The following is a 19,930-nucleotide window of genomic DNA, read 5'->3' on the forward strand; positions in this document are numbered from 1 at the left end:
TAAGAGTCAGATATGGAACAGCATCAAAGCTGTTGTGCATGTTCAGAGATGGATGCACGTCCCCCTCCATGAACGGTGCAGTGCTTCTTATCCAGAGATGCATCTGCACCCAGAGACAGAGCCACACCCAGAGCCAGACAAGGAGCATTGCTCTGTAACAGAGATGGAACTGAACCATGCATCCAGGGATGAAGCTTTGGACAACTCCAAAGATGAAGCTATGAGGCATAACCAGAGGAAGAAAGCAATCCACTTCCTGCAATGAAATGTTGCCTCACACTCAGAGGTGGAGTTGGGTATGCAGAGAAAGAGCCATGCCCCAAACCAGGAGGAAGCTGTGTCCCATAGACAGAGACGGAGCCAACTGTACTGGAGTGTTATGGAGGAAGCAGAGATGAAACCATGCTCCACACCCCGAGATAGCACTATGATCCATATTTATAGATGGAGCCTTGTTGATTATCCCAGATGGAGCTATGCTCACTATTCAGAAATGGAGCAGTGCTCTCCTCTCAGAGATGGAGCTACACTCTACAGTCCAAGAAGGAGTTGTGTTCTACATTCAGGGACAGATTCATGCTCTACATTTAAAATGGAGCTATGTTCTATAGTCAAAGATGGAACTGTGCTCTACTGTTTGAGATGGGGCTGTGGTCTATATTCAGAGACAGTGTTGTGCTCTAGAGCCATAGATAGCATCATGCTCTACCTTCAGAGATAGAGCTGTGCTCTGCATTCAGAAATGCCGCCACACTCTACGTGCAAAGAGGGAGCTGTGTACTAACTTCAGAGATAGAGCTGTGCTCTGCATTCAGAGATGCCGCCACACTCTACGTGCAAAGAGGGAGCTGTGCACTAAATTCAGAGAGAGAGCGCTTTGCTACACATACAGAGACATTCAGAGACTGAGACGTGCTCTACATACAGAGATGGAGCAGTGATCTTTATTCAGTGATGGAGCTGTGTTCAACATGCAGATGTGGAGTTGTGCTCACCAAGCAAAAATGAAGACTCAGGACATAGAGATGAAGCAGCGCTCAATGGGGAGTGATGGAACCATACTCAACAGGCAGTGATAGAGTTGCATCTAGTCATCAGAAATGAAACTGTGCACCACAAAGAAGCCAAGGCCACCAGGCATAGATGGTCATGTTCAAAGTCAGAACTTGGACTGTGTTCCACACACAGAAAAGGAGGGGTTTGCTCCCCATTCAGATACGGAGCAAACCAACAGAGAGGAAACTGAGAATGGCCCAAGATAAAACTTAACTGAGGCTGGGACCAGCGAAACATGAGTGGGCCACTACAGATATGATGCTGTGACCATTGGGTATGGCCAGAACTGTGCTCCACAGCCAAATACCAAGCAGTGCAGCACATGGAAAGGGGAAACTTTGCTGTACAGACAGTGATGGATCTGTTCTCCACATGTACCAATAGAAGAAGTTCAACAACCATGAAAGAGCCAAATTCTGCCGATACCACAGAGCCACAAGCTAACCAAGCAGCTGTAGCCATGCGCTGAGGTGATGCTGTCACTATGAGACAAAGGCCGACGATGGCCACAGAAACTGCCAGAGGCTGGCGCAGCTGGAACTGCTAACAGCAAAGGAGTGCCTGTAGAAGCAGAAACACACAACCGCACTGCCTGCCCAGTGGAGAGAGTGCACTCAAGACGGCAAGTACCTGACAGTATGCAGTGGGCAGCAAGGCCAGGCCACCTGTGTAGCCCCCAACAGGAGGGTTCTAGAACAGCGGCCATGAAGAGGTCAGTGAACGCACCACAAACTGTCTTCCAATGATCAGCACCTAAAACAGAAGGCTGCAACCTGCAAGACACCCAGGGGACATCCCATCCAGAACTAACTCCAAGCCACAAGGCTACAGCAACCTGAAGGCTAATAGTGTAAATGCTAAATAATCTGAAGAGCAATTGTCCATGCCAGAAAGGCCCCAAAATAGCTAAAGGTGCAGAAAGCTGCGGGGTGGAAATGCTGCCATATGCTGAAATCAAAATCAGTGAATGAAGTCGAAGCTGAAGGCTGACAAAGCTACAAGAGACCAAAAAACAGGCCAGATAACCAGGAGTCTAATGCTCCTAATTCTGCTTGGGATCGCCATATTAGGGAGGCCATGCCGGGATGACCAATGTGCCCTGAAGGCGGCCACTGCAGCAGCGTGCCACTAAATGCTTATGCGGACATGAGCCACCAGCTGCCCCACATTAGAGAGGAGAAAAATGGCCATGTTTCAGGAAGGAGAAAAAACAAAAGTCCAAGCAGCATATAGCCGCAGCTACTAAAACAAGGAACACTGCAATCCAGTACCTGGAGTAAATGCAGCAGAGGGCAGGAAATGCCCCTGCAAGTGTGGGCACAAGCTGAAGACTGCCTATGCAGCTGGGAAAGAGCAGGCCAAGCAACTGTGAGAAGTTACGCCATACTCGAGACTAGAAGGAAATACACTTCCCCCAGGAAAAGAGGACAGCCCACACCAGCATAGCCAAGGCCTCAGAAATAGAAGTGAGCTGCAGACTGTAGCCTGGAGAAATTCGCCGACAAGAAGGCTGCATAGGCAGCCGAGAAGCCAAGAGTGACCTGGCAGCAACAAGGTCCAGGCTTCTTCTGTGCAGGGATTTCCCATGTAAGAAGGAGCTGAGAGCTGAAACCACAAAGGAAGAGAAAAATCCGCCAATCAAGGGAACCAGTGCCATCTGCATCACAGCGGCCTGTGAACTGCAATGACAAAAAAGGAGGAAGAGCAATCCATTATTGCAGCCTTTGACCAAAATGGCTGCCGCCGACTGAAGAGAGATACTATGAAAAAGTGCACCACAATCGCTTCCACGTTGGCCCAACGGTACTGTCCCAAAAACACAGGCAAACCCCCACACAGGCTGCTCAAAAAGAAAGTGTTCTGCTGCAGCTGCACTAACCCGAACAGCACAAACCCAACAGAGAGGAAGAATGAAAGTTCATACTCATAATTTTGCTAGTCTTACCGGTACCCACAGGCAGTGGCGTTCCTAGGGGGGGGGGGCGGTCCGCCCCCGGGTGCACGCCGCTGGGGGGGTTCCATGCGCCTGTCGGCTCCGCTCATTCCGTGCTCCCTCTGCCCCGGAACAGGTTACTTCCTGTTCCGGGGCAGAGGGAGCATGGAACGAGCGAAGCCGACAGGCGCGCGGCACCCCCCTAGCAGGTAAAAATGCACCCCGGGGGGGGGGTGTCATTTCGCCAGGGGAGGAGGTGTCATTTCACCGGCGGGGGGGGGGGGCGCTGCACCTGGGGGGGTGCATCGGCGATCCACCCTGGATGTCAGCCGCCCTAGGAATGCCACTGCCCACAGGTATCAGAGTCAGAAGACCTGTGGGTACCGGTAAGACTAGCAAAATTATGAATATGAACTTTCATTATTCCTCTCTGTTGGGTTTGTGCTGTTTGGGTTAATGCAGCTGCGGCAGAACACTTTCTTTTTGAGCAGCTTGTGTGGGGGTTTGCCTGTGTTTTGGGGTTCAGAGTCAGGTGGCTGAATCCACACAGCTGCAGGAGGCAGAATGCCACGTAAGCAGAAAACTGCTCTCTTCCAGCATTATTTTTTTTAAAGTTCTGTGAGGAGGAGGAGGAGGAGGAGGAGGAAGGAAGAGGCAGGAGGGAAAAGTGGTGGGGGGAGGGACCTGGCACCACCAGGGGTACCCCAAGGCAGTCACCTCTACTGACCTAGACACTCCCAAGCTCAACTGAACCAGGGAGCCTTGAACAGGAGCCACAGAAGCAGGAGAAACCTGGAGCTTGTGAGAGACCTGCTGTAGACAGCGAATACTGACTGACCAAGGAGCATAGCGCCCAATGTGGCAGAGATCAGCTTGGTACTCTCTATCTCCACCCGCTGGTAGATGGTCAAAACCCATGTCTCTGGATTTGTCTGCTGCTGATGACAAGGAAAATCTGTTTAAAACTCTGTTAAAAAAACTTCCTAAGATCTATTATTGGATCCTATTTACTATTTCTATAATGTGCTAACCCTATATTCTTCCAACACAGAACTTTTATCAGATAGGTATAACTTTATTTACTTTAATTTAACTTATTTTAGTGCAATAGTGGTTAGAATTTGGTTCTTTGTATAATATATTTATTTTCTCTTCCAGGAACTGTTTTCCAGAATTATTTTGCAGGCTACTGTCAAGTACTGTTTACACTTGAATATAAGCCCATCAGAATAAAAGCCAAGGCACCTCCCCCCCCCCCCCCCCCCCCAATAAGGGAGGAGGAATGGTTGACTTGAATATAAGCCAATGATAGAAATTTGGGAGATTATGAAGAGCCAGATTGTGAACAGCCAATCTTCAAAGGGGGGAGAGACGGCTGAGGGGAGACATGATAGAGGTATATAAAATAATGAGTGGAGTGGAATAGGTGGATATGAAGCGTCTGTTCATGCTTTCCAAAAATACTAGGACTAGGGGGCATGCGATGAAACTACAGTGTAGTAAATTTAAAACAAATCAGAGAAAATCTTTCTTCACCCAACGAATAATTAAACTCTGGAATTCGTTGCCGGAGAACGTGGTGAAGGCAGTTAGCTTGGCAGAGTTTAAAAAGGGGTTAGACGGTTTCCTAAAGGACAAGTCCATAAACCACTACTAAATGGGAAAAATCCACAATTCCAGGAATAACATGTATAGAATGTTTGCTCGTTTGGGAAGCTTGCCAGGTGCCCTTGGCCTGGATTGGCCGCTGTCAGGGACAGGATGCTGGGCTCGATGGACCCTTGGTCTTTTCCCAGTGTGGCATTACTTATGTACTTAGGTACCAAGACTAGACATTCCTGCCATAAGTTTTTTTTTAAATTTTTGCAATTTAGAATGTAAGAACATTACAATGGAATTAGATCAGGGCTTTTTATGTGCCGGTATGAGCCGGTACACCATACTGGCACCTTTTTTTTTCATTGCCCACTCATTCCTCCATCTCCCACCTCTCTCCCGTGACCACTGCTGTTCTTCCAAATGAGCAGCAGCAGTGAACAAACCAAGAAGTACAGGTGCGGGACACATTCTGTCAGCTCTGAAGATCCACTGCCCCGGAAAAGAAAGTTGACATCAGAGGGACAGGGGATTGGCAGAGCCAACAGCACTGCAGCCCCACACCTCTTACTTCTTGATTTGTCTGCCGCTGCTGCTCGTTGGGAGAAGCAGCAGCAGCCGCAGGAAAGATGATGGATGGGAAAGAGGGGGCAAGGGGAGAGAGATGCCGGATGGGGAGAGAGGGGACAAGGGGGAAATGCTAGATGGGGAGACAGGGGAAGGGAGATGCTGAATGGGAGAAAAGGGGCAAGAGAAGAAATGCTGGGTGGGGAGAGAAGAGGCAAGCAGGATGCTGAATAGGAGAGAAGGGGCAAGGGGAGAGAGGCTGGATGGGGAGAGAGAGGCAACTAGAGAAATGCTGGATGGGGAGATATGGGGCAAGGGCAGAGATGCCAGATGGGAGAGAAGGGCAAGGGGAGAGATGCTGAATGGGAGATGCATGGAAAGAGATGTCAGATGAGGAGAGAAGGGCAAGAAGAGAGATGCCAGATGGAAGAGAGGGGCAAGGGAAAAGATGCTGAATGGGAGAGAGGGGCAAAGGGAGAGATGCTGGATGGGGGAAGAGGGGGCATGGGGAGAGATGCTGGATAGGAAGAGAGGAGAAAAGGGGGAAATGCTGGATGGAAATGGAGAGGAGAGAGAGGGAGAAATGCTGGTTGACAGTGGGGAGAAGAGAGAGGGGGCAAATGCTTGATGAATGTGTGGAGGAGAGAGGGGACAAATACTGAATGGATATGAGGAGGAGAGGAGGGGCAATGCTGGATGGAAGTGGGGAGAAGAGAGGGAGAAATGCTGGATAGAAGAGGGGAAGAGAGAGGGGCAAGCTGTAGGTAGTCAAGAGAGAAATTGATGATTGGATAGTAAGAAAAAAAAATATGGACAGAGGCAGAAAATAAAATCAAAGAAATCTGAAAGGAAAAGGAGGAGAGAAAAATGACAAACAGGAAATCCTGGCAACAGAGTTATGAGAAGATGAGGAAAACATAAACCAGAAACTGGGACCAACACAACTGAAATAAAGTACGTGGCCAAAGAACAAATGCAGAAAAAAGAATTTTACTTTTAATTTAAGATAAAGTAGTGTGGTAGCTTTGTTAATTTTTTGTTTTATTTGTAAATGTTAATTTGTAATGTAGTGAATGGAATATGTCCGTTTTTGAAATTTGGGTCTGCTATCTTTATAACAGAAGTATGAGGGGAAAATATTTTTGTTTTTCTTGTGTTATCTGCATTCCAGAGTCTGGTTTTGGGGGGGGTTTCAGCTGAATTTTTGTCTACATATTTCATTAGTCTATGGTCATTTTAAGGGGTTCTTTTGTTGGACCTAGGCACGTGTACTATTTTCATATGCTCCATGGCTGGTAAAATGGGTGTGGCTACTCTGGGGGTGTGGCAGCTGTAGGGGTGGAACCATAGTGATCCTGCCCTTAAGGTTAGCCTTGTATGAGTACCAATGAAGTAGATAATATCAAATTCCAAAATTACCAGTACTCAAACAAATAAAGAGCAAAGAAGGCACCTAAATTATTTTAACTCTTATAGCTTGGTTAGCTTGGCAGAGTTTAAAAAGGGGTTGGACGGTTTCCTAAAGGACAAGTCCATAGACCGCTACTAAATGGACTTGGGAAAAATCCACAATTTCAGGAATAATTTGTATAAAATGTTTGTACGTTTGGGTGCCCTTGACCTGGATTGGCCACTGTCGGGGACAGGGTGCTGGGCTCGATGGACCTTTGGTCTTTTCCCAGTATGGCATTACTTATGTACTTCTAACACTGAAAATATCTAGATCTGATTCTATTGTTTTAGCTAATATATTTTATTTTCCAAGAAGCAAGTTGACAAATGTTTTAATAACTTCACAAAGTCGCTTTTAGTCATCAATACATGTTTTAAAATCCTTCAAAACAGGATTCCTCATCATTAGAATTCTCAGTGAAAGTCAGCTTCTGTGATGTCATTAGCATAGACATTGTCATCATCAACATCACCATCGTCATCATCACTATTGTTGTCACGTTTATACAGTACATCATCTTCACTACTGTCCTGGCTTATACCACATTTTTTGAAAGCATGTCAAACCATATATTCTGGAATGTCCTCCTATGCCTCTCTGACCCACTTTGCAATTAGTTCTATATCTGGTTTCATCAGATTTCCAGCTTTTGTTTAGCATGTTTCACCAGAGGACATCCATTCACGCCACATCTTTCGTACATGATCTTTGAAAGGGTTATTCAAACAAAACATCCTGTGGTTGTAAAGCAAATGTACTACCTCCTGGTATTACTGCCAGAGTGTTTGAAGAGACTTTGCCTTCTGAACTTCAAACATGACCCTAACAAGCAACAATGTTTTTTTCTTCAAAGCAATACCTGGTCATCTATTGCAAGAACTGGGTGACTTGGATTCTAAAAAACAGATATGAACTTGCTACTATTTAGAGCACTTTTTTCCTCACCTCCTCCTCCCCCTCCCCCCTGCCAAACCATCAATTTTAACCTCTTCTCCCACCTTCAAATTCCAAAAGCCTTCTTGTCTTCTTCCTCCTCTCATCTTCTTTCTCCTAATGTACAGTTTGACTTTTGTGTTGGTGTAGGGTGCTTAATACGCTGCTGCTCTTCCCTCCCCCCCCCCCCCCCCCCCCCGCCTGTACTACTACTTACTACTTATCATTTCTGTAGTGCTACTAGACGTACACAGCACTGTACATTTGAACATAAAGAGACAGGCCTTGCTCAACAGAGCTTACAATCTAATCAGGACAGTCAAACAGGATAAATAAGGGATAAGGGAAGTACTTAAGGTGGTTATCAGCGGCGTACTGAGTGCGGGGCGGTGGGGGTGGTCCATCCCAGGTGCACGCTACAGAGGGGATGCAAGAAGCAGCCGCATGGCTGTTGGCTTCGCTGATCCCTGCTCCCTCTGATACTTCCTGTTCCAGGGCAAAGGGAGCAGGGAACCAGCAGAGCCGACAGCCGCGCGGCTTCTCCCAGCACCTCAGGAGGTAACAGCAAAAAGTAAATAGGGGTTAGGAGTTAAAAGCAGCCTCAAAAAGGTATGCTTTTAGCCTAAATTTGAAGACTGCAAGAGATGGAGCTTGACGTACTGACTCAGGAAGCCTATTCCAGGCGTATGGTGTAACAAGATAAAAGGAACAGAGTTTGGAGTTGGTAGTAGAGGAGAAGAGTACAGATATGAGAGATTTACCCAATGAACGGAGTTCCCAGGGAGGAGAGTAGGGAGAGATGAGAGTGGAGGAGTACTGAGGAGCTGCAGAGTGAATGCACTTGTAAGTCAATAAGAGGAGTTTGAACTGTATTGGGAAATGGATAAGGAGCCAGTAAAGTGACTCCCCCATTCTATACTTCTCTGCTCCCTACTTCCTCCTGACCTGAACTGCCTTGCTCCTACTAATTCCTCCTCCGATTAGGTTCCCTCTCACCCCGCCTTGGTCAGTGCCCTTTTCCTGCAGGCTAGTCTTACTTATCCCTCATACCTCCTAAGCAGATTCATGTTTCAAATTTTTTATCCTCATCTTTCCTGGCAAGGATCACATTCCTACTCCCCCCTTCTCAGAGCCCCAGAGCATCTCTATTGCTTGACACCACTCACATCTTCTCATCTCCTGGAATCACAGATTGAAGTACAATAGCAGTTCCACATCTAGAAAGACCCTCTGAGCTGCTCTACCACCTGTATGCACAAACCTTGGAAGCTCAGCAATCAGGGCCACATTTGTATGTTTTGTTTTTTTAGCCGGCTACACTTTCCAGGCTGTCAAAAGCCCAGACCTGTCAAACACAAGGGCTAGAGGTCCGTGGGACCACCAGAACCCCTGAAACAGAAAGGGCCTGAAACAGGAAGGCCCTGGTGTCCTAGTGTCCCCACCAAACACCCAACCCAAGCTAGCGACACGGCAGCTGGAGGTCCAGCGGACCTCCAGTCCCCCCGACCCCCCCAACACAAGTTCATGGGGGCTGGTCTGGGTGATATTTATGGTGCTATATATAGAATCTAAACCTAATGGGCTATATCACGCAAAATAGCCAGTTAAGCATGGATATTCAGCACCACACTGGCTATGTTTAGCGATTAAAATAGGCCATATAAATAGCATGCCTGTATTTAACCATTTAACTGGTTAGCGCTGAATATCAGCTTAACTGGTTAAGTTGCCGTGGTCAAAAGTGAAACTGGATATTCAATGCCAGTCGCCGTATAAGGGCCAGCATTGAATATCCGGTTTGAGCATCAAGCAGTCAACATGCATCCCAATTCTGGCTGAATATTGGGAGGTATAGAATTATACTGCTTTGTCTCCTTCTGATCACCTACCCATCACTCCCTGTTTCTCACCCCTTCCCTATCCCTACCTTTCCCCTTGAGACTGTCATTGGAATGCTTTTATGTTTCACTTTTATAATCTATTTGACATCTTTTGCTCAGTTTACCATTTTTTTGTGCGGGGTTTTGTCCATTCATAATCTTAGCCAGAACTCTTTGTAACTTGATTGGGAATTATTGTAACCTGCCTAGATCTTATTGATGAAACAGATAAATGCCCATTTTAAGTTAAATTAAAAGAACACCAAATAATTAACATGACAGGGATATCACAGATATACAAAAAAGATAGAAAAACAAACTGCTACCAACCCCACATCCCACAACCTGCACTTCCTCTGCTCCCCTCAAAAGAAAACACAACCTTGAAATTGTGAGTCTTCAATGCCACCTTTAATTTTTTTTATAAGAGGTGCCTGATAGAAAAATGCTGATGAGTAGATCAAATTGAGATGTGCATGGGTCACTGAGGAAATTATGCAGAGATTTTCACCCTGTGAATGGAACATTCTTAAGGGTTACACAAGGCGTCACCAAAAAGGAAAGACAGAAAAGAAGCCTGTATAGAACACTATATTTATTTATTTTATTTATTTATTGCACTTGTATCCCACATTTTCCCACCTATTTGCAGGCTCAATGTGGCTTACAATACCAGTAATGGCATCACCATTTCAGGGTACAGAAATACAATTGGTGTTACAAAGATGACAAGAATAGTAAGCTTAACATATCGATCTAGTCAAACAGTTATAGAAAAAAGACATTCGTAATCAGAGAAGCGTGTTGTTGTGTTGTAGTTAGTTATGGACTTTCATGGTAAGCTTTGGTGAAGAGACAGGTTTTCAACGATTTGCGAAAGTTGGTTAATTCGTTAATTTTTTCGGTGTTTTGGAAGTGCATGGGCATGTAAGAGAATTTTGAAATTAATTCTGTAAGACACCAGTAGCAAATAAGGATGAACACTCCGAATACATCTCAGGGCATAAAAAAATTGAACTGTCTCAGAGACTGCAATTCAAAGATCAGTTGAGAATCAGAGAGATGAGATATAGAAGCCAAAAGGTATGAGTGAGCCTGAAACCCAAAGCTCCAAGGACCTCTTGGGATTTAGCTTGAGATGATGATGCAGATGGTATGGATGGGCAGCCTGGATAGGCCACACGTCTTTCAGGCTTATTTTCGAAAGTGATCGCCGGCCATTTCCCGACATAAATCGGGAGATGGCCAGCGATCTCTCAAAAGCGGCGAAATCGGTATAATGGAAAGCGGCTTTTTTGACAGCATCGCCGCTTTCCCGTCGCCTCGCCGGTGAAAGTTCAAGGGGGCGTGTCGACGGTGTAGCGAAGGCGGGGCATGTGCGGGCATGGGCGTGGCTAACAGATGGCCGCTTTCGCGGATAATGGAGAAAAAGACAGCGGTGTTAAGCAGTATTTCGCCGGGTTTACTTTGTCCTTTAATTTTCACGACCAAACCTCAAAAAGGTGCCCCAATTGACCAGATGACCACTGAAGGGAATGGGGGATGACCTCCCTGAAGTCCCCCAGTGGTCACCAACCCCCTCCCACACTAAAAAAATTAAAATAAAACACTTTTTTGCCAGCCTCTATGCCAGCCTGAAATGTCATACCCAGCTCCCTGACAGCAGTATGCAGGTCCCTGGAGCAGTTTTTAATGGGTGCAGTGCACTCCAGGCAGGCAGACCCAGGTCCACCCCCCCTACCTGTTACACTTGTGGTGCTAAGTGTTGAGCCCTCCAACCCCCCCCCCCCAAAACCCACTGTACCCACATGTAGGTACCCCCCTTCATCCATAAAGGCTATGGTAATGGTGTAGAGTTGTGGGGAGTGGGTTTGGGGGGGGGGGGATTTAAGGGGCTCAGCACCCAAGGGAAGGGAGCTATGCACCTGGGAGCTATTTGTATTTTGTTTTTAAATTTTTAGAAGTGCCCCCTAGGGTGCCCGGTTGGTGTCCTGGCATGTCAGGGGGACCAGTGCACTACAAATGCTGGCTCCTCCCATGACAAATGCCTTGGATTTCGCCGGGTTTGAGATGGCCGGCATTTTTTTCCATTATTGCTGAAAAACAAAACCGGCGATCTCAAACTTGGCGAACTCTGGCATTTGGCCGGGCTAAACCGTATTATCGAAAAAAAAGATGGCCACCCATTTTTTTCGATAATACAGTTCCGGCCAGCTGTTGCGCCACCGACAAAATAGATCGCCGGCGATCTATTTCGCCGGCGACGTTCAATTATGCCCCTCCACATCAGCTGTCATTTTCTCTGTTTCTATGTTTAAGACACTTACTGTTTTCACTGGCTCTCTCCAAGGCACTGTGAAGAGCTCAGTTTCCCCCACAGCACCTGCAGCTGAGCACCTCTTTTCTGTGACTAATGCAGCCTTTCCATTAGCTGGATCCTATCACAGTCTTTGCACTGGAAGGGAAGAGGACTGGAGTTGTAGAAGGCTAAACTCTGAAAAATATCCAGACTTTTTTTGCCATCCTTCTAGCTTTAAGACCTTCATTTACAAAGTTGTAGAATTCTGAAAAAGTCAGACAGTTGGCAATCATAAACCTCTGAGATTTCAGCACATGCCAAGTTTGCCTATGTCTTAATCTGACTCTGGTAAATACATGTTTAATGTGAAAAGGCCAAGATAAGGGTCAGAGGTCTGGGGATTTCAAAGCAATCTCAAAGACTTGAACATGACCAGAGATGGATCAAGATGCATTAACTCAGGATGGCCAACCCAATGAATAGAGGTCATGAAAAGGGATATAGAGAAAGGAGAGTGAGTAAGTATAATTTTGTTGGTGTGTTTTACTTACAGCAGATCCGTTGGTGGTATCATATTTCCAGCAGGACAGTAAAGTGTCCAGTACATAACCTACTATTGGAATGGGCACCTTTGTGATCCCAGCAGAAAGGCCCAGGGGCGTAGCCAGACAATAGATTTTGGGTGGGCCTAGGCAAGAATTAGGTGGGCACCAAGTGTTCTCCCCTCCCCCTCAAAAAAAATCTCAGCTGGTGGGAAAACGCTTCTTTCCACCTTGGCAGCAGAAATGCACTAAAAACTGAGCATGCGCAGGTGCCGGTGTCATGGAGAGTAGCGTTTTCGTTACCATTAGGGGAAAATCTTCAGCTTGGGATTCCCACCAGTTACCACTAAACATGTGCTACTGTTGGGTGGGCCTGAGCCATAAATGGCCCACCCAAGCCCACCTGTGGCTATGCCACTGGAAAGGCCAAGGATTAGACTAAAACAGAGGTTCTCAACCCAGTCCTCGGGACACACCTAGCCAGCCAGGTTGTAAGGTACTCATAATGAATATACATGTGATAAATTTGCATGTCCCACCTCCATCATATGCAAATTTATCTCATTCATTGTGTGTATCATGAAAACCTGACTGGCTAGGTGTGTTCCAAGGAATGAGTTGAGAACCCCTGGACTATCATTCAGCTTTTGGCCTGCCTAATTTCTCACCTGTCATAGTTGTAATAACAGGATTGCCTGTTGCCTAGGGATACTTATAAATCTCAATTTGAAACATCTGAGTTAGAAAGACTGTCTTGAAAATGTCTGAACCTCTTTGCCTCTCCCAGTGCAAATCCTACAACTCAAATATGAGACACCCTACTGTCTTCTCCTTGGGCATAAGTGTAGGGTTCTTCTTTACTGTAGCTCCCCAAGTTCCCATAAATTTTTCTGTGAGTGTGTTTTCTAAAAGTAAAGACAAGAAAAAGAATGTTTAGGGGAGTTATCCTTTTCATTTCGAAATTAAATGTGGTTGCCAAACTTCTGACCATCCTGCCAGGTACTTGCAACCTTGATCTGGACTTCATGGACCTTTGGTCTGACCCAGTATGGCACTTTACATTCTTACATTTCTTTCTTAGATCACAACCAAATGTTTTCACTCCCCCTGGAGTGTTCCCTCCTTCCACCACCCTTTCCTTCTAGCTTCACTGCACTATCACTTTTGCAAATATTAAATAGAATCTGATTGATCATGGCCACACTCTTCTCACTGAGTTCCTTTCCTCAGAGTGATCTTTGTCCTGTAATTGGTCTCACTTAGCCAGCTTCTAAGCCTAAAGACCAACTTGTTTGGTCAACCTATTCAGCATCTCATAGGTTAATCCATTCCATTGTGAACAAAAGAATTGGTTTTTGGAAATTGAATGCATTTCCATATATGTAAAAGCCATAATAATAACAATAGCAAGGCAAAATTTTGGCGAGTGAAAAACATACCAGCTGAAGAAAACCTATGATCAAGAAAGTGGCAAATTGACATTTGAGAGGGTTGTAGCCCCCTACATTCACTCAGGCTGCTCTTGCTTTAGAAGCAGTAACTTTTCTGCTAAATAAGATTTTTTTTTCTGCTAAATAAGCATTTTTGAAAAGGCTTGCATAACACCATATTTAGAGAAACAACATTCTGGGTCTGTTTGAAGAGCACGATGATAACAAAAGGTCAGGGGAGAATGAGTTGCATAAATTCTGCACAAACATTGTATGTACAAAGTTCCAGCAGGGACTGCAAAACTGCTGTACCTCAGAGAAATGGCAACGGTGTGTACAGCACTATCTCTGTCACCCCTCCCCCAGTGAGCCCCCTCCCCCCTCCCCCCTCCTCACTCCCCAGTGAGTCACATGCTCATTGCCTGCCATGAGCCAGTGCTTGGGTCAGCTTGGAAAGTCACAGCAGGACCTGAAGAATCAGCAACTTTCTAAATGTAGTGCAGCATATAAAAATGGAGAGATAAGGGAATGAGAACAGATGGAGAAGAGGAGAAAAAAGAGAGAGGAAAAACCATAAAGAGAAAAAAGAGAAAAAGAAGATAAAAATAGAAATGACAAAGAGAGAGGACAAAGATAAGTAGGTAGAATAAAAAAGGGAAGACTAAAGGGAACATAAATATAGAATGTAGCATAGCAGAGCATGAAAAAACAAGAGAGTGTGAAAGAGGAAGAAAGAGTGGAAATGTGGGACAAAGGGACGGCGAACAAGAGACAGTGTATGAGAAAGTGAAAAGTCAGAGTCTCCAGGAATTGTCTTAAACTTTCCCATGAGTTGAAGTTTCATGGTTTGGTCCAAGTAACTTCCAATATCTGAAGGAGTTCACAGGCTCCAGAGGATGCCCTCTCCCTCCAGCGATCTGGAAAGAATCTCAGGTGTGAGCAGACAGATATCATCTGATTTTCATCTTTAGAAAAAGTACACATTTCAAAACTCCTCTTTTTCTTATTGAAACAAAAGTCATAAATGCTCGTTTGTTATAGTGTCTTCTTCTAAACATATCTCTCTCACCACTAGTGTGGATCAGAGCAGTGAAACCTTGTGCCCAAGAGCTAGGCAAGTTTACAGAGTTCTTCCCAGAGACCAAGTGGGTGGAGGGAAAAAACTGAGACCTGATGCATGATACATTGATTACTGAGGGGCCAGCCAAAAGGGTCACTTGTTGTAGCTCACTCTGACATTGTCCTGGTAAATTCTAATAAAATATATCAGTTTCCATTTCCAATTTGTATGTCCTGATTATATTTAATGCAAGTTTCTGTGATATGGAGGAAACAAGTTCATGTAGTTGAAAGGTTAGACTATTTGATAAATAATAATATCCTAAATACTTTGGTGACCATCGCATGTAAAACCTTGAATAGATAAGTTCTGCTTCTAGACCTCAGGAAGCAGCAGCAGAAAGGATGTCTCTGAATGTCAGCACAGGCTGTGAGGAGGTCTCTCATTGGCAGTGCAAGCATGGAGGAGGTTTCTGAGTAGCAGCAGAAGTACAGGGGTCTCTGTAAAGCCCTCTTCATATCCATACACATTACTGCACCTTAGAAATCTTTTTGACATGTCTCATTCCACTTAGTTAGCGGCTTCTGGAATAAAAATATGAAAGAGCTTAAGAACCCAGGTGACAGAAGAAGGCTATAAACCTTTCACTACATGTGTTCATACCATACATCAAACCTATGGCATCAGTCATACCCTAAGGGCTAATTCTATAAAATAAGCCCTAGATACACTCATAAATGCCAAAAATCCACCTAAGCGTTGTTCTGTAAATATGTGTGTGTGTTATATAGTGTATATTTTACAGGTAGGCATATACATTGGTGGAGACTGGGCAGGGAATGGGCGAGACTTACATGCCAATAAATAACTTATATGTAACTATAAGTTACAAGTGTATCTCTGGCTTTTAGGCATGCGTGCTTGCACCATCCCCTGGATACTATATATGGCACTTAAAGTTATGTGCGCAAATATTGGCATACGCCCAATTTGTGCATGTAATTTAAGTGAATAACAAGCCAACTTGCGCCAATAATTGGGTGCTAAAAATCAATTATACTTTGTATTTCGAATTACTATGTAAGCCGCATTGAACCTGCATTGTGTGGGAAAGCGCGGGGTACAAATGTAATAAATAAATTATTGGTGCTAATTGGCAACAATTTGGAATTACATATGTGTCTTGCTAGGTGCTATTCTCTAAAGATGTGCACTTTATTCTGTTAGTATGCAACTGAAAAGGAGGCACGGCCATGGGAGGGGCTTGGGTGGGTCAAGAGCGTTCACTACAGATGCATGCACTATTACAGATTTTGGGTGATCCACACCTAATTTACACATGAAGATTTACACCAGGTTTCAGTTGGTGTAAGTTCTTGAATCCAAAGTTTGGTTTGGATCCCAGCACTACGTGCTATTCTATAAACAGCACCCAACTTAGAGCGCCGCTTATAGAATCTAATCTGATATGTATGGCTGGCATAAGTCCTCATACCTAATTACATGCATGCGTGTATACCCACTTACACCAGTATTCTTCGACTCCTCCCTCTCCTTCTCTGCACATATTCAGCATATTGCTAAAACCCGTCGTTTCTTTCTCTATAATATCACCAAAATTCGCCCTTTCCTTTCTGAGCACACTACCAGAACCCTCATCCACACTCTTATCACCTCTCGCTTAGACTATTGCAACTTGCTTCTCACAGGTCTCCCACTTAGCCATCTCTCTCCTCTTCAATCTGTTCAAAATTCTGCTGCACGACTAATATTCCGCCAGGGTCGTTATGCTCATATTAGCCTCTCCTCAAGTCACTTCACTGGCTTCCTACCCATTTCCGCATACAGTTCAAACTCCTCTTATTGACCTATAAGTGTATTCACTCCGCAGCTCCTCAGTACCTCTCCACTTTCATCTCTCTCTACATTCCTCCCCAGGAACTCCATTCACTGGGTAAATCTCTCTTATCTGCATCCTTCTCCTCCACTGCTAACTCCAGACTTCGTTCCTTTTATCTTGCTGCACCATATGCCTGGAATAGACTTCCTGAGCCGGTACGTCAAGCTCCATCTCTGACCGTCTTCAAATCTAAGCTAAAAGTCCACCTTTTTGATGCTGCTTTTAACTCCTAACCCTTATTCACTTGTTCAGAACCCATATTTTATCACACTCACTTTAATATTCCCTTATCTCTTGTTTGTCCTGTTTGTCTGTCCTAATTAGATTGTAAGCTCTGTCAAGCAGGGACTGTCTCTTCATGTTCAAGTGTACAGCGCTGCGTACGTCTAGTAGCACTATAGAAATGATAAGTAGTAGTAGTATTCTTTATAGAATAGGCACCTATATTTAGGTGTACTGTTATAGAATTAACATTAAGTTATGCACATGTTTCTAAAATAGTGCTTAGGTGGATTTTTGCCTTCACATATACATACATATATGCCAGTATACTAAACATTTATACATGCAATAGGTGCAGAAATGTTATTGCTTATTTTGTAGAATTATCCCCTAAATGCTTATTACACATCTCTTTAAACGTACTTGCAATCATATGTTATAAACATATAAATTAACCCCCTGCATGAAATGAAGGCTGGGGCCTGAAGATTTTGCAGCCAAATTTATAGATCTTAAAGTTGGTTATGAGAATAGAAGTGCTGCATTGGGTCTGGCAGTGGCCAGTCCAGAAAAGAACAGAAACAGCGAAGCAGATGATGGTTGGTAGAAGATGTTTATTATAATGAAAATGACCCAACACAGACCATGTTTCAGTTGTATGCCTGTGTCAGGGGTCTAAAAACATATAAAACATAAAAAGATAATATAACAATATTGTGACAATATTCTGCAGGATGAACAAACATTAACATTTATATAATATAAAAACATTTTATATAGTCTAAAGTATATAAAAATAATGTACATAAAAATAATATAAAATACATAAAAATGAACAATACTAAATCATGATGTTAAATGAGGGAGTTAAAAACAAACGTGGTGACAGTGCGCTGTACATAGGCTTCAGAGTTGACTTTTTTTTACTTTATTTTGTTGACCTATGCTTACAATAATTGTCTTTTTAAAGGTTTGTGATGTCTCTTTTGCTTTTGCTTTTTTTGCTGTATGTACTTTTGGGATTCTGTCACTTTTGGTTCATGTTTTATGTATTCACCCTATATAAGGATTTGTAGTCTATAAGTATATTACTCTGCTCTACAATTTCAACATCCATCACAAATAATGATGTGCATATGTAATGGTTTTTAATTTGCATGATATGCATCCAAACTTTGGTGGCATATAAATTAAACATTGGGATGTACAACAGCAAGCCATTTACACATAAATGGAGTGCATATTTATGTTTGTTATCTTCCTTTTTTTAGACTAGTTTGTTATTCATTTATTGCCTATTTTACAGATCATACATTGTAATATCATAACATCGGGTATAACTTTTGTATTAGTACACCTTTTAAAATTGAGTGGATCTATTTTGATTACAGATATTGTCTTACTGTCATCATGTTTGTTTTTAACCCACTCATTTAACATCATAATTTAGCAGCGCGTGTTTTCTAGCAAAAAAGGTGCCGGTACTCAGATGCCAGGCTATCCTTCAGGGGTGGGGTGATCACTGAGGGACCCACCCCACAATAGCCAGGCCCCCTGCAACCAGTCACAGAATCTATGACTGTCGCGTCCCGCGCCCCTACCTGCTCTCCCGCCGCGGGGGGGGGGGCGGGAGCCAGCGTCCTCCACGGCACAGGGTAGCGGCCCGTGGGTCCCGGCGTGGGGGCAGGCTCCGCCGCGGTGATGGCGGGTCTGGCCGAGACCGGTGGCCGGCGACTGCAGCCACCGGTCTCTCTGTCGCCGGGTGTGGAGGCAAAGTTCGCGCCGCCCAAGATGGCGACGCTAGTACGCGTGGGTCGGCATCTTTCTCCTTCCAGAGCCGGGGACCCTGGAGCTCCGCCTACAAAGCGTCGGATTGGACGGCCAAGCTGGTGGTTCCGCCTGGGAGCTCGGGCAGAGCCAATCCGAAGGGCTCTGCCGATACCCAGGGCCGGATTGGTGGGCTGCTCCTACGAGGGCAGGGCGGCTAATGTGGCATGATATTTAAAGATGGAAACTGAGCTGACACATTGCTTCAGGTTCTGTTCCCGAGGCCCTGCTCCGTGTTTCCGTATTTGTTACTTCCCGGTAGCCTGCCAGAGACTTGCTTGAACCTGACTACTGCTTTGATAGCCGCCTGCCCAGAGACTTGCTTGAACCTGACTACTGCTTTGATAGCCGCCTGCCCAGAGACTTGCTTGAATCTGACCACTGCTTTGATAGCCGCCGGCCCAGAGACTTGCTTGACCCTGACTACTGCTTGTTAGTTGCCCACGTCTCCCGACTCCAGCCAGGTCAGTCCGTCAACCCCGCGGTTCCAGCAGTCCCGTTGGCCGCCTGCAGCTGGGGGCTCAACCCCTGGTGAACGGCGGTCGCCGCGGGTGAAGATTCGGGGTTGCACGGCTGTCCTTTGAGGCCCCTCGGGGCCTTGTGGGACCTAAGGGCTCACCAACATTGTGGACAAGACAATGACAAGGCAGAATTGGTGTGTAGAACTTGAGCTCTTTCATTAAAACTTGGGGTCCATGGGTCATTTTTTGCAGACAATGGAAAAGGTGCCGGTACTCAGTACCCCCAAGTACTCCCTCAAAAAAAGCCCTGTAATTTAGTATTGTTCGAAGGCATCATTTTTATGTATTTTAGATTATTTTTATATACATCATTTGTATGCATTTCAGATTATGTAAAACTTTTTATGTTATAAATGTTAGTGTTCATTGGTCCTGCAGAATATTGTTACAATATTTTTACATTATTTTATTACCTTTTTATGTTTTATATGTTTTTAGACCCCTGATGCAGACACTAGAGCCAAAGCATGGTCAGTGCTGGGTCGTTTTCATTACAATAAAGATTTCCGCGATGTCTCCAATCTCATCTCTATTCCCCTCCTCCCCTCTTCCCCTCCTCCCCCCTCCTCCCTCCCCTTCTCATTTGCCCTGTGGAATGCCTGCTCGGTCTGCAACAAACTTTCCTTCACCCATGACTTCTTCATCTCCCGTTCCCTTCAACTGCTCACCCTAACTGAAACCTGGCTCACCCCTGACGACTCTGCCTCAGTC

The 19,930-nt window shown here is 44.9% G+C and overlaps 1 protein-coding gene across 2 annotated transcripts in view; it reads right to left on the minus strand.

The window, feature by feature from the left end:
- Positions 1-12,814: 12,814 nt before the first annotated feature.
- Positions 12,815-19,930, minus strand: part of C8G (complement C8 gamma chain) — a 50,267-nt gene continuing 43,151 nt past the window's right edge. The window contains exon 7 of one of the 2 annotated variants that reach the window (XM_030206920.1): positions 12,815-13,164. In XM_030206920.1, the coding sequence (XP_030062780.1) occupies positions 13,055-13,164 (110 nt within the window). In that variant the 3' untranslated portion in view covers positions 12,815-13,054. Of the gene's footprint in view, positions 13,165-15,287; positions 15,334-19,930 lie in introns of those variants that run through there. The other variant, XM_030206921.1, reaches the window with a different exon arrangement.

The sequence above is a fragment of the Microcaecilia unicolor genome, chromosome 6, assembly GCF_901765095.1.
Source record: "Microcaecilia unicolor chromosome 6, aMicUni1.1, whole genome shotgun sequence".
Lineage (NCBI taxonomy): Eukaryota > Metazoa > Chordata > Amphibia > Gymnophiona > Siphonopidae > Microcaecilia > Microcaecilia unicolor.